This window comes from Dendrobates tinctorius, unplaced genomic scaffold (assembly GCF_039654945.1).
Source record: "Dendrobates tinctorius isolate UK_male_01 unplaced genomic scaffold, ASM3965494v1 ptg000008l, whole genome shotgun sequence".
Lineage (NCBI taxonomy): Eukaryota > Metazoa > Chordata > Amphibia > Anura > Dendrobatidae > Dendrobates > Dendrobates tinctorius.
Genome location: NW_027361676.1, coordinates 17,343,185 through 17,358,132, shown reverse-complemented (window position 1 = coordinate 17,358,132; position 14,948 = coordinate 17,343,185). Strand labels below are relative to the sequence as shown.

Genomic DNA, 14,948 nt, shown 5'->3' with positions numbered 1-14,948 from the left:
TGTCCATCATTATTCATGAGCACTTCTTTTGTTACCCGTTTTTGGATTGTTGTTATATACTAAATAAAAATTTTTGTATTTTTCTATATGAAATTTACTGCGTGCTCTCTTGCTTCTCCTATTACCAACACGTCCGAAACTAGAATGATGAAGTGCAGAACGGTCATAGTAAGATCTGTGTACTCTGATTGGTGAGGTCCTAAGTGTTTCCACTTTTCAGTAATATCACTCACAGTTTTTCTTTCCGAGGAAAGACATTTTATGCATTTATTTGTTACAAAGATGGCATTCTATTAAATTACCATGCTCAAATTCAATGAGCTCTTTAGGAGGACCCATTATTTCATAAATGTTTGACAAATGTTAGTAAAGGCAGACTTACATTGCTTTGTGTTTGATTTTATTCACCTACTGTATAGAAATGAGACTTAATTAAGCGTATACAGTGGATGTCACAGGCACAGTACATTGAATCATATCTGTTTAGTATAACCTAACCACATATTATTATGCAAAATCTAGACTGCACATCCAGTGATGGCATTTTGGCAACTCTAAACATCCAAGTTGCATTTAATAAAAGTTTGGCACACAACTTTTTTGACCTTATCAATAATAAAAAAACCCCACCATGTCGCAATTTTTTTTTGTATTTGTGAATTACATCATAATATATTCAAGCTACACCTCTTCATTTTGGGAAGTTTTGTCACTTGTACTAGTCCTGAAATCTTTCGGGAAATAATATGTATCATGGGGAATTCATTAATGATTATAAGAAGTGTCCATGGAGTGCATTCTCTTCTAGCCTGTGTACTCACTTCCTCCCACATTGTATATCTTTCTTATGTTTTCTTTCCAAATTACAATTCAGGACCATCAGGTTATCTCAGGGAACCTTTAGTAAATTTACTCAGTTGCTTGAGCAATAGTGACCAGGACAGTGACATGGGCCGGAGCATAGGTCTTATTAGCTTGGTAAACATACCAAAATCCAATCGGTGATTACAGACTAGTCAGACTAGTGGACAGCCTTATAAAGGACACCTCGATAAAAATACCTCACTATAGTCTTCACTCTACCAAAGCCAAAATGAAGCTGAGAGCAACACTTGTAACCTTGTTGCTCTGCTTTGCAAGCACCGCATGGGTATGGCATTCTTATTTACCTAATTTTTCAATAAGTCTATTATATAATATTTCAATATCTACAATGTAACACTGCTACTACCGTTACTAAACAGTCTGCTTGCATTTTAGCATTTAGGGGGTATGCCAAAAGCCATATGAATATACAAGTCATATATGCAATGTCTTTAATTTACCTTTTATTTCTGGTCTCAAAAACAGCTAATTAAAATGGAAAAAAATACCCCAAATTCTGTATCTTCAATAGTCACTTTCTTATGTCCAAAGCTGCTGCGGAAATGCAGAAGTTGGTCACACTTCTAGAGATTTCCAAGTATACATAGACTTTACACTTATCTTCAGATTTCCAGGATACTTACGGGATACAGCTGAAGTTGGCACATTATGCATATGTAAATTTGGACAAAAAAAGCTTAAGTGCAACTTGTAAACCATGACCGCAGAATTTGTAATGTAATCAGTGGCCATGATTAGTGCTGGTTCATAGCTCAATTGTCTTGTATTAAGGAAACTAATTCTTACTGACCTTACACCTTCTTATGTGATGCAAATTTCTATGGAAATTAAGAGTTATTTCATGTATATGAGCTTCTTACGTTCCATATATGTTGCATTTTGAACAGATATTTTAATGCATTTTTAAAATACTTGATAGGGTATACAGACATGTGGTAAGTTTGTTACTGATACTGACATTTATGTGGTTGTTTTTAATGGAATTTGTAGAAATTTGTTCAAAAGCCACAGCAACGTATAGAACATTTGCAACGAGCCTACTACTTGTTAACCTTACAGGTCCAATAGAGAAATTTGTATTCAGTTTTCACTTAAGTAGTTTCATATTTTCTTAACTTATCATAAATATTAATTGTTTGATGTAACCAAGAAACTGGTCCACACCAGACGGAATATGTAGTACTCACCTCATTGTGTTCAAGTGTAGATGAATTCTCTGATATATTGTAGGTTTTAGTTTATTTCTTAGAATGTTCATGTATTTCTTCAGAGAAAATCATATCCTGATCGCTATGACAATATGTCAATTTATTATTCCTTTGGAACAGTCAGATGAGGCCTTTGAGGAATCTGGTGCAACCGGCCGTGGCCCCAGAATTGTGGAGCAGAAAGCTGAATCTGGATGCAAGCAAGAAACCAACTGGCAAGTCTGTGCAGATGACGACTGGGTAAGGACAGCTGAAAATACCACTACTATGTTAGATATTACTATTCTAAGCCCATATTATACTTTATTAAAGGGAACCTGTCACTATGAAAATAATGTCCAATCTGCAGGCACCATGTTATAGAGCAAGGTGAGCTTAGCAGATTGATATATAGTTTTGTAAGAAAAGATTCCGTGTAACTGGTGTTTAAATCCTCAGCTCTTTATGAGATATTTGGTCCAGTGGGCGGTCCTATCAGTAACTGACAGCTTTCTTTATACAGTAGTGCATACAGAGATAGCTGTCAGTCACTGATAGAACCGCCCACAGAAGTGAAAATGCCAAAAGAGCCGAGGCTTAAATGATGAAAACAGGTTATACTGAATCTTTTCTTACCACACTATATTGTATATTAATCTGCTCAGCTCCCCATGCTTTATAACAGGCTTCATGCAGATTGGACTGTATTTTCAGTGTCAAGCTCCCTTTAAACAGTACTTCTATTAGTGAAAATTACAATTTTTAGGCTTTTACTGTTTTGTTTGGGTTACAGGAGGGATCCACACGAATTTGAACTGCTTGTTTCTGAACAAGATAGCAAAAAAATTATTATCATTACTATTGTTCACATGTTCTAAATATTTCTTTGAGTTATTTGTGTGAAGTAAAGGAAGCAGAACTCACCATAGGGACTTAAAGGGTACAACTGTTAGTTCTGCTTCATTTACTTCACACAAATCAGCTGTGCATAGAAGACCTGTAGACATGTTACAAATTACATTTTAGTAGGGTTTTAGCAGCAGAAATAATGAGTAAGTAAAGTTTTCATCTGACATGCTTCTCTAATTGCTATTGGAAATAATCACCGCTTTTTGCAGTAAACCATCCACAGATTCCTCCCCACTAATCGAGAGATGGCTGTAGTGGGCTCTTGGTTTGATGCTACAGTACTTTTAACACTCCATGGCAAAGAGGAGAGGTTGTGGATGGCTTACTGATGAGACTCTAGAGCAAGCACTTTAGCCTTGAAAGGGGATATCCGGGACTTAAAAAAAAAAAAAAATGTGCCAAAGCAACAACAGGCATGTAGATGCTAACAGATGTAACTACCTGTCTGTTGTACCCAGCGCCGGTCATTGACCACTCCTGACGGAGTTTCAGTTACTTCCTGTCAATAAAGAGCAGTGTCTCTTCCTGTTGAAAGGGTGGGACTACTGGCATAATGCTAATTGACAGCCGGCTTTCCCCAATTATGCAGCGAGGAGGCGGCTGTCAATCGGCATGACACTAGTAGTCCCGCCCTGTCAACAGGAAAAGGAAACAGCAACTCCTTTGGATAGTCCTTGCAAGCATGGTATGTGCAAGATTCAAATTTTAGTTTCCTTAAAGAGGATATCCGTGACTTTAGAAAAAAAGGCATGTAGTTGCTAATAAAGGCAACTAACTAACTGTTGTACTCGGCGACAGTCTTTGACCACTCCTGCCAGAGATTCAGCTACTATCCTGTCAACAGAATAGCAGTTTCTCTTCCTGCTGACAGCGCACAGGGCAGGACTACTGGTGTCATGCTGATTGACTGCCATCTTCCACTGCCTAATTGGCTGAAGCTGGTTGTCAATCAGCATGATGTAAGTAGTTCCGCACTGTCAACAGGAAGAGAAACAGCTGTTCCGTTGAAAGGGAATAGCTGAATCTCTGGCAGGTGCAGTCAACTACATGCCTTTTTTTTTAAAGTCCCAGATATGCTCTTTAAAGAGAACCTGTCATCAGTTAAAAAGTGATCAGTTTTTGCTTTAATTTTATTCCTGCTGCTCCCATGAGTATTCAGGGTTTTTTGTTTTGTTTTTTTGCATCATGATTCCAGAAAGGCTTTTTTTAATGCAGTGACAATTTGTTGACAATTTTTATGTTCTTTACTAAGGGGGCATGGCTCATAGGGCAATTATACAGAGAAGCATAACACCCCACAGCTTAGGCCGGGGTCAGACTTATGAGAAACTCGCACAAGTCTCGCACGTCAATACCCGGCACTGCCGCTGGCACTCGGACCGGAGCATTCAGCTGCATGTATTTATATGCAGCTGAACGCTCCACTCCCGAGTGCCGGCGGCAGTGCCAGGTATTGATGTGCGAGACTCGTGCGAGTTTCTCGCAAGTCTGACCCCGGCCTTACAAATAGTCTGGTTGTTAGGCTTTGTTCACTTGCATCATGGCATCTGTTCCATTCTATTCTATTCTCATAAATTCTGGTTGAGACAGATATGAAGTCATTATGCATATACAGCTCTGGTAAAAATTAAGAGACCACTGCACAGTTTTATAAACATTAGCTTCTCTACATGTCTGACAGCCATTCCATTCCAGTGTCAGTTAAATTCCAACCAGGGTACACCTCATTCTACTTAATGTGCTTCTAATTAGGTGATCACCTGAACCTAATCTTATTTAACGAAGGAAAGTATAAAAAATCCTGCCGTGGTGTTCACAATCCTCTTGCAATAGGACAAGCTGGATGGCAAAACAAGTGCTAGTAATATCCCAAAAGTAATAGAAATGAAAAAATAACTTTTAACTATGCCAAAGAAGTTGAAAAGAAAAGTCTTGAGTGAGGAAAAGAAGGGCTCGATTCTGGCTTTACTAGCAGTCCATTACAATAAGGTCAAGCAGCAGACATTAGGGACAACAAAGCTACAAACCGTCAGAGGTTTGATAACAACTCTCCACTGACCGGGATTACCGTCACCTTATTTGAATGTCACTTGGCAACTGCAGGATGACATCAACTGACCTATAAAAGGAATGGCAAATGGCAGCTGGGGTGAAGTGCACAGCAAGAACAGTTCGTAACAGGCTCCTAGAGGCAGGGCTCAAGTCATTTAAAGGTAGAAAAAAGCCTTTCATCAATGAGAAGCAAAGAAGAGCCAGGCTGAAGTTTGCCAAAGACCATAAGGATTGAACCATAGAGGACTGGAGTAAGGTAATCTTCTCTGATGAGTCACATTTTCAGCTTTGCCCAACATCTGGTTTTCTAATGGTTAGACGGAGACCTGGACAGGCGTACAAGCCACAGTGTCTTGCACCCAGTGTGAAATTTGGTGGAGGATCGGTGATGATCTGGGATTGCTTCAGCAAGGCTGGAATTGGGCAGCTTAATCTTTGCGAAGGACGTATGAATCAAGCCGCATACAAGGTTATCCTGGAAAAACAGTTGATTCCTCCTGCTCAGGCAAGGTTCCCCAACTCTGAGAACTGTTTTTTTCCAGCAGGACAATGCACCATGCTACACAGCTAGGTCAATCAATGTGTGGATGAAGGACCACCACATCAAATCCCTGTCATGGCCAGCCCAATCTCCAGACCTGAACTCCATTGAAAACCTCTGGAATGTAATCAAGAGGAAGAAGGATAGTCACAAGCCATCAAACAAAGAAGAACTGCTTACTTTTTTGTACCAAGAGTGGCATAAGGTCACCCAAAAGCAGTGTGAAAGACTTGTGAAAAGCATGCCAAGACGCATGAAAGCTGTGATTAAAAATCATGGTAATTCCGCAAAATATTGATATCTGAACTTTTCCTGAGCTAAAACATTAGTATTGTTGTTTCTAAATGCTTATGAACTTGTTTTCTTAGCATTATTTGAGGTCTGCAAGGACTGCATTTTTTTGTTATTTTGACCAGTTCTTATTTTTTGAAAATAAATACAAAATTTAGTGCTTGGAAATTAGAAGACATGTTGTCAGTAGTTTATAGAATAAAAGAGCAATTTACATTTTACTCAAATATACCTATAAAGAGGAAAATCAGACAAAATGAAAATTTTGCAGTGGTCTCTTAATTTTTGCCAGAGCTGTATATATTTTTTTCAAAAGCAATGATGGAGTTGAGGGACCCATAGGAATCTAGTACTTATGGACTATATATGAAATAGACCTGTCTGGTTTCTATATACAATGGGCAAAATAAGTATTTCATACAGTGGGTACGGAAAGTATTGAGACCCCTTTTAATTTTTCACTCTTTGTTTCCTTGCAGCCATTTGGTAAATTCAAAACAGTTAATTTTTTTCTCATTAATGTACACTTTGCACCCCATCTTGACTGAAAAAAAAAACAGAAATGAAGAAATTTTTGCAAACCTTTCTTTGCAATTACAGAGGTCAGACTTTTCCTGTAGTTCTTGACAAAGTTTTATTGCAGTGCAGCAGGGATTTTGGCCCCCACCTCCATACAGATCTCCTGAGCTTTCAGGTTTCAGTGCTGTTGCTGGGCAACATTGAGTTTTAGCTCCCTCCAAAGATTTTCTATTGGGCTTAGGTCTAGAGACTGGCTAGACCACTCCAAAACCTTGAAATGCTTCTTGCTGAGCCACTCCTTAATTGCCCTGGTGGTGTGCTTCTGGTTATTGCCATGCTTGAAAACACAGCCACGACCCATCTTCAATGCTCTTACTGAGGGAAGCAAGTTATTTGACAAAATCTCACAATATATGACCCCAACTATCTTCCCCTCAATTCGGTACAGTCGTCCTGGCCCCTTTGCAGAAAAGCACCCCAGAGTATGGTGTTTTCTTTCGTACAGTAGTGTGTTTCTAATGCAGCGGTCCCTAACCTTTTTGACCTTGAGAGCCACATTCGGCACTGAGAGGGGGTCACGAGCAACATCCAGCTCCTGTTCCCCTCAAAGAAGTGTCAACCAAAGCCCCCATTATGGGTATAATGTTATCCGAAGCTTTTCCACAGAAATCACTCCAAAGCAGTATACTGAGATCCAGGGGTTCCCACAATACCGCCATTCAGTATTCTCTCATCAAGAACTCCCAACACACTGTCACATCCAGCTTTGAGCACCTCCTTTAACAGGTAGTACCATCCTCCAGCGTACCATACCTGAAACATCTCTAAAGCCCTAAGACCAGTATATGTGCATCCAGATCTGCTTTTCTGTGCAGGGCTACCCACAAAATTCACCATTTTGAGATGTGCTCTTCATACCTGTTTGCTAGACCTGGAGCTAATGCACTAAGCTGGCAGACAGCCGCAAGCCACAATTCATGGGACTGCGAGCCACATGTGGCTCCCGAGCTACAGGTTGGGGATACCTGTTCAAATGGTAATGTTTGAGACTGTGGTTTCAGTTCTCTTCAGGTCATTGACCAGGTCCTCTGGTGTAGTTCTGGGCTGATTTCTGACCTTTCTCAGTATTATCCTTACCCCACAAGGCAAAATCCTGAAAGGAGCCTCAGATCGAGGAAGATTCACAGTCATCTTGTGTTTCATATGTCTACAGGGTCTCAAGTGTCCTTCTGGGTGCAGAATTCAAGGTTTATCTGACAAGACTGACAAAGAATTTAACAACAGGATTGATGCAATTAAGAAAAAGTTAAAGGATGGTGAAACCAGTTATGAATCTATTGACATCAGAACCAAGGAAACATATAAACTAATCAAGGACAAGCTCGTCGCAGCCCAGCGTAAGTATAAATGTGTTGTGTTCATTTACGTCCATGTTTTGAAACTCGGAATAAATATTGGCAGAAGGAAGAAGAAAAAGTTGTCCCTTTTACTGGTATGCAAAACTGTCTTTATAAAAGTATAGACGAGCACATGCAATAAAAATAGATTTGGACTAACACTAAGATGAACCTAATGGCTTCTAGTCAAAACATAATATTTGGCAAATATATGCAGTTATTTCAATGGGTTCTCTGTGAATAGAAAGACAAAAACAACAAATAAAGAAAAGAAATGTCATTATAAATAAATTCCTGAATATTTTAAATTAGCAAATCACTCTAGTTCTGTCTAGAGCAGTGTTTCTCAACTCCAGTCCTCAAGATCCAGCAACAGGTCATATTTTCAGGATTTCCTTAGTATTGCACAGGTGATGGAATTATTGCTTTAGCAGGTGTTGAAATCACTTGTGCAATGCTAAGGATATCCTGAAAACGTGACCTGTTGGTGGGTCTTGAGGACTGGAGTTGAGAAACACTGGTCTAGATAGTTAATCAGTGGAGAATTAAAATGGCCACCATCTTGTTTCACTGCAAGTAACCTGTACTAGAATTTTAGGTCAGGTGCCTGTGAGCAAGTGCAGTAAAACACTGCTGTGATTTTGGGATTACTATACCATGTACTGTAATTCAGAAAGATAGGGTTGACAGCAATGTGAGCAACTTCTTCTTACTTCAGCACCTCTGGTATCACCAATGTTAGGACAGATAGCGTGGACAGCTGTGTGAGCAGCTTCTTTTTACCTCTGCACCTCTGGTGTCTCCAGTATTAGATCAGATTCACATGGTGGACAGCAGTGTGAGCAACGTCTTCTCACTTAAGCACCTCTGTATCTCCAGTATTAGATCAGATAGACATGGTGGATAGCAGTGTCAGTGACCTCTTCATAGCTAAGCACCACTAATATCTCCAGTATTAGAGTAGATAGACATGGTTCACAACAGTATGAAAGGCCTCTTCATATCTCACCACCCCTGGTATCCCTAGTATTAGATCAGATAGACATGGTGGACAGCAGTGTGAGTGGCTTCTTCATATTTCAGCACGCCTAGTATCTCCAGTATTAGATCAGATAGACAGGGTGGACAGCAGTGTGGGCATCCTCTTCTTACCTCAGCACTCCTGGTATCTTCAATATAAGATCAGACAGGATGCAAAGCCGTATGAGCAGCATCTTCTTACCTCAGCATCACTGGTATTTCCAGTATTAGATAAGATATACATGGTGAACAGCAGTGTGAGCAACTTCTTCTTACTTCAGCACCTCTGGTATCTCCAGTATTAGATCAGATACAGATGGTAGACAGCATTGTGAGTGGCCTCTTCATATCTCAGCACCCCTAGTATCTCCAATATTAGATCAGATAGACATGGTGGACAGCAGTGTGAGCTGCCTCTTCTTACCTCAGCACTCCTGGTATCTCCAGTATCAGATCAGACAGGGTGCAAACCAGTGTGAACAGCCTCTTCTTACCTGAGCCTCCTTGGTATCACCATTATGAGATTAGATAGATAGCAGGGTGAGCAGCCTCTTCTTACCCAAGTACACCTGGTATCTACAGTATTAGATCAGAATAACCACTGATAGCATATCTTCCTACACATTAAGTGAGGTGACGGAGCTTCCCACTGAACATGCTTACAGGTTAATGTTTTAACATTCTAGTACAAGTTTCTGTCATTGTAATAAGACAGCTGCTGTTTTAATTTTTTGGTGATGACCTCTCTAGATGAATTAACTGTGATTTTCTAATTAAAAGTATTTAGGAATTTATTTATAGTTTTGTTTCCTTTAGTTATTTTTTTCTATTTCTGGAGAACCCCTTTATAGAGACTGGGGCAGATGGATTAACATTGTCTTAAATTTAGACAGTTTAGAATAAGACCAAATTAATAAAACTAATTAAGACTAGTGTTTTGTATGCCAGTTTATATAAAGTCATTATGATGAATTTGCTCCTTGTTAATATAATTCGGAGGCAGCAGGCTATGGTTTCATGTATAGAGGCATAAGCTATGATGAATTTATCATTCCTCATCTCGCCCGATTTTCATCCGCTTTTCAAAAAGTTGGTGGAGCTAGCTCAGAGTGGCGATAAGACACCATCAGCCTCAAAAGTTGATTGATGAATCATGCCCTAAATGTGCGAAACTGATTAGTGACTCACAATTTATTATCAATTTTGTGTATCTTTAAACACTTAAACTTTGGTTGCCCTACTTTAGACTAATAGATTATGCCAAAATGTTAGTGCGATATAGTGCATTGAAAGGGAATCTGTCAGGTGATTCATGCTGCCCCCACCGTTGAAATCATGCTACACGAATTGCAGATAGCCATATTATTCTCTGAAATACAATTATTTGGCACAAATTAAGCCAGAATTTTCAACTTTTCAGATGCTTTCCTTTGTATCACTAAGGATATGTTCACACAGGGCTTTTTTATGCAGTTATTAGCATGTATTTCATACGCAAAACTGAATGAAAACCGTCTACAAATTTGCCATTCATTGATTGCATTGAAAGATTCGCCACCTCAATAAGTGACATTTCGGGTAGCCATAAGCTGATTAGCCACATCGAATGTGACTAATCTGTCTGCGGACCTGAGAAAGGTCAGTCTGTAAATCTACGATATACATAAGAGGGTCTTGGATTTCTAGCACGGATTGCACTGTAAATACATGTCAGAATTTTCCAATTTGGAAAAACTCTGTGAACCTGTTCTAAAAATGTTTATGAGCTACACCTTCATACATAGCATGTTTTATTGATTTTTAAAGCTACTGAGAGCTGTATTAGGATGTCCACCTCTGAAATAAATGATTATGTATTTTTGTTTTTATCTCTAGAATCTGATGGCTCTTATAACCAAGTGTCGGACAATCTTCGACAGAAAATCGATGTAATGAAAGTAAAGGTTTCCAGGCAGATAGAAAGAATCAAGTTGTTGCAGAAAAGCATCAGAGATCAGGTGGTGGAAATGAAACGTCTTGAGGTACGCCACTAATAATTCGGAGAATTAGGGATACCAGTCTTATCTTTTGAGGTATATTTCAGCTAATGTGATCCTTTAACATTATCTTATTCTTTTCAGGTCGATATTGATATTAAACTTCGTGCTTGCAAAGGATCATGTGCAAAAGGGGTTGACTTCCATGTGGATACTGAGAGCTATGAAAACATACAGAAGCAACTCTTGCAGGCAGAATCCACTGATCTAAGACCAGACATAAATCCTCTTCCTGTCCTCAAGATGAGACCTATGAAAGAATCTACAGTTGATTCCAATTACAAAGCTCTGGCTCAGGAAAAAGAAAAGTATCCAATTTTCTCCGAAATTGGTCAATATGCATTTGTACTAGAAGGGAAATCTAAAGAGGTAACTGGGCAGCCAGTATCTTCTGTATCTGTCACTAATGTCCAGGGTGGTGTCAAACAGCCATCCCAAACAACCGAATTTGTTATCTTTGGGGATAAAGCTGCACAACCTAGTAAATCTGTGACTTCAGAAAGCCGAGTTATTTCCTGCACTAAAACAATTCAAAAGAAAATTATTAAGGGACCTACTGGAACTAAGGAAGAAATTAGCGAAATAATTAGTGGTGGAGAAGAGTGTGAAAATTTAGAAAAGCTTAAAGCGGAAGGGCGGGGAGAGATGGGTTCTGATGGCACATATTCCATCCGATTTCAAGGGGGTAAAGATTCAGGAAGTATACTTCCAAGCTGGGAAGACTTTATTAGCGGTAAAACTGTGAATACAGATAGTCTTGTTAGTGGTGGCTCAACCTCAAAAACTCATGGTTCTTTCAATGTTGGAGAAGATGAATTTGATGATTTTAGCCATATAGACCTTGGCTCTCCAAGTTTTACACCTGTGAAAACCCACAGCTCATCATCCAAGACAGTATACAGCAGTAGCAGCACAAAGGATGGCTACCATTCAAGCAAACAAGTAAAGAGTGGGCCGGTATTTGAAGATCTAGGCCCGATCCTGCATGATAACAGTGAGGAAGACACACCTGATTTTGGGGCCCGCAGTGTGCAAACAGGAGTGAAATTGACGGGAGATTACACTGGGAAAGGTAAATCTAAGTGATAGACAGTGCTAGGATTAATATTAAGCTGGGAAACACATAATTCATCATTAAAACTATCAGGATGCTTATGAGGGAGAAAATATAAAACTCAGCAATTACCCATTTTTATTAGGAAACCACACAAATAGTACATTTTATTGGACATGGCATAATTTGAATTTATTTGCAGTAAAAGTCTACTAAACATCATCTATTTTTGTATTGAACATAAGACATAGTAGTTATTTGGTCCAATATTTAGGAAGTGTTTGACCATTACAGATATTATCACCAAATAGTCTTAGAAGTAAGATGCCATGTACAATAGTTATAAAACATGTAAAAACATTCACATACTTTTATTAATTTTTGTCTACCCTCCAAAGTCAGGGAAAATGTAAGCTACAGTATATAGTAACAATAGCATGACAATGTACATCAATAATTAAAATTTATAAAAAGAGGTAAACAAGATAAAATGCATTTCTTTTTAGACTGTGCTGATATCCTCCAGAAACACAGTTCTGGTGCCAAAAGTGGCATTTTCAAAATCAGGCCAGATGGATCCAATAAAGAGCTGTCAGTGTTTTGCGACCAAGATACCCAATTAGGAGGATGGGTCTTGATTCAACAAAGGGAAGATGGATCTGTGAATTTTAACAGAACTTGGCAAGACTACAAGAATGGATTTGGATCTGTGGATGAAAATGGAAAAGGAGAACTATGGTTGGGAAATGAATACATCTATCTTTTGAGTAAAAAAGAGACAGTTTTGAGAATTGAGCTAGAAGACTGGTCTGGGAATGAGGTCCATGCAGAATACAGTTTCTATCTAGGATCCGAATCGGAGGGTTATGCTCTTAATGTCCATGGTTATGAAGGATCTACAGGAGATGCCCTGGTAGAAGGCTCTAAAGATGACAGTGTACATACTTATCATGCCAACATGAAGTTTAGTACATATGATAGGGATAGTGATAAATGGGAGGAGAACTGTGCAGAAATGTATGGAGGTGGGTGGTGGTATAACAACTGCCAGGCAGCCAATCTTAATGGGATTTACTATAGTGGAGGTCAGTATGATCCAAGAAATAATGTCTATGAGGTTGAAAATGGGATTGTTTGGGTATTGTTCAAACCAACAGATTATTCTCTGAAAACTGTAAAAATGAAAATTCGGCCCGTTGACACTGCATAAAACTATCTGATAATGTCCTACTGCACTCCCATGAGCACAATTGTATTATGTGTATATTTTATTGTTCCTGGCTTAATGTATAGTGACTGTAACTGAAAAGAAGACTAAATCATTCACTTTCATTAACTCTTTGTGGTGTTTTTTTAGTTTGTTCTTATGCAAAATGATACTATTTGTCATAGAACCGATATTAGCAAATATCCATGACAAATACATCTATCGTAAAATCATTCCACATAGATATCACATGGGAAGGTCATGCAGTCAGTTACTATATTCTGTGTGTTCTGAGTTCACTATTTGCTTTGCTTTATATGTTGCCTAACTCATCAATAAGGTAGGAGCTGCTATTGGCAATCTGAGATCTAATAGAATAAGTGCACATAGATGGCAGCAAACTAAGAAATATTAACACTGATTGGTAACCACAATGGCGAAGCCCAGAGAAGTGACTGAAACTCTCCTTATTGGCAGGTCAGCAAGTGCCCAAATGGGTGTAGGGTACAAGGCCTGATTACAAAAACTGAGAAGGAGATTTTCAGTCGAGTGGATACTGCAAAACAATCCTGGGTGACCAGTAACTCTGACAATATAAAAATACTCTCAGAATTAAAACAAATTCATGAAGTTGCAGATCGAAAAGTGCTTACAGAGAAAGGCAAGTACTGTCACGGTTTATCTTCATTTATAGGAATTATAGGGAATCTGTCACCAGCTTTATAAAGTGACGACAGATACTCTAATTCCGATGCTCGGTCACTCACTATATTAGATGGTCTCTTAAAATCACACTTTATCAGCCTCAATTTGAGCCAAGCGCTAAAAGCCCCCTTCATTACGTGAGCATGTCAGTCCTACATAGTCATCAGTAAGAGAGATGCAGATAGCTGCTCATGACTACCTGGACTATGTGTTTGGATCCTGTTGCAACCAATAAAAGTGAGATTTTATGACAACTACTGCAATAAACACCGTAAAGATACATTTACAATGGCTGACCAGCGGCGCTAAATGACTGTCAATCGTCAATCAGCTACACATTTGCTGATCATCCGTCATTTAATAGCCTGCTAAAAACATTTTAGTTTAGCTCAGAACAATCAAAAATAGATCATTCACTGTGTGTAGGCTGCCATTGTTCTCGGCAGCACAGGTCCTGTTTACTCAGGACTATGCGCTGCCGAGTACAATGATCTTTTGGTCAAACCAAAAGATCACTTTACCTGAAGAAATCGTGTTCTGCTTGGTCGTTGGGAGATCAGCAGCCTGATTAGATTGCAAGATGATTGTGAAACAAGAGTTCCTGCAAACACTCCAACTCTCTGTAATCATGTAGTGTGAACGCACCTTTAGTGAACAAGTGCCTCTGTCATTACTTTAGGCATCCTTCACATGGGTCTGCTTAATCCTACAGACAGACTCACATTAATTAGGGAGTGTATAGTTCGCAGACATCATCCAGCATAATAACAGAGGGGGCACTGCTATTGTGTGAGGCACAAAAGGAGTGTACTATTACAGAGGTGGCATTATTACTGTCTCTGGCACTGGTTATAGTGCCATATGGTTTGTGCAGAGGTGCTGGAATGTGAGTAGGGTCCTGGAAAAGCAGTAAGCCACAGGTTTGTCTGTGTTGCATTTTGCAGTGATGAGTTATGGATGATAGAGGAGGTCATGGTGGTCTGGGCCGAATGAAAATGAAAAGGGAAAATAAATAACTACAATCATAAGAATGTCATTGGTGAGAACCTGCACAGTACACACATATATGGCCTGAAAAGCACTGATCTATAGCTGATATTACCATTATATCATCACTATATGGTGGCAATACACGTGTTAATGTT

The 14,948-nt window shown here is 39.1% G+C and overlaps 1 protein-coding gene across 1 annotated transcript; it reads left to right on the top strand.

Annotated features, from left to right (window-relative positions):
- Positions 1–992: 992 nt before the first annotated feature.
- On the top strand, positions 993–13,227 carry FGA (fibrinogen alpha chain). The gene is made up of 6 exons (XM_073576397.1): positions 993–1,150; positions 2,214–2,333; positions 7,598–7,781; positions 10,677–10,822; positions 10,922–11,909; positions 12,398–13,227. Exons 1-6 carry the CDS (start codon positions 1,094–1,096, stop codon positions 13,099–13,101), a joined length of 2,199 nt encoding a protein of 732 aa, XP_073432498.1. The 5' UTR covers positions 993–1,093; the 3' UTR covers positions 13,102–13,227.
- Positions 13,228–14,948: the final 1,721 nt, after the last annotated feature.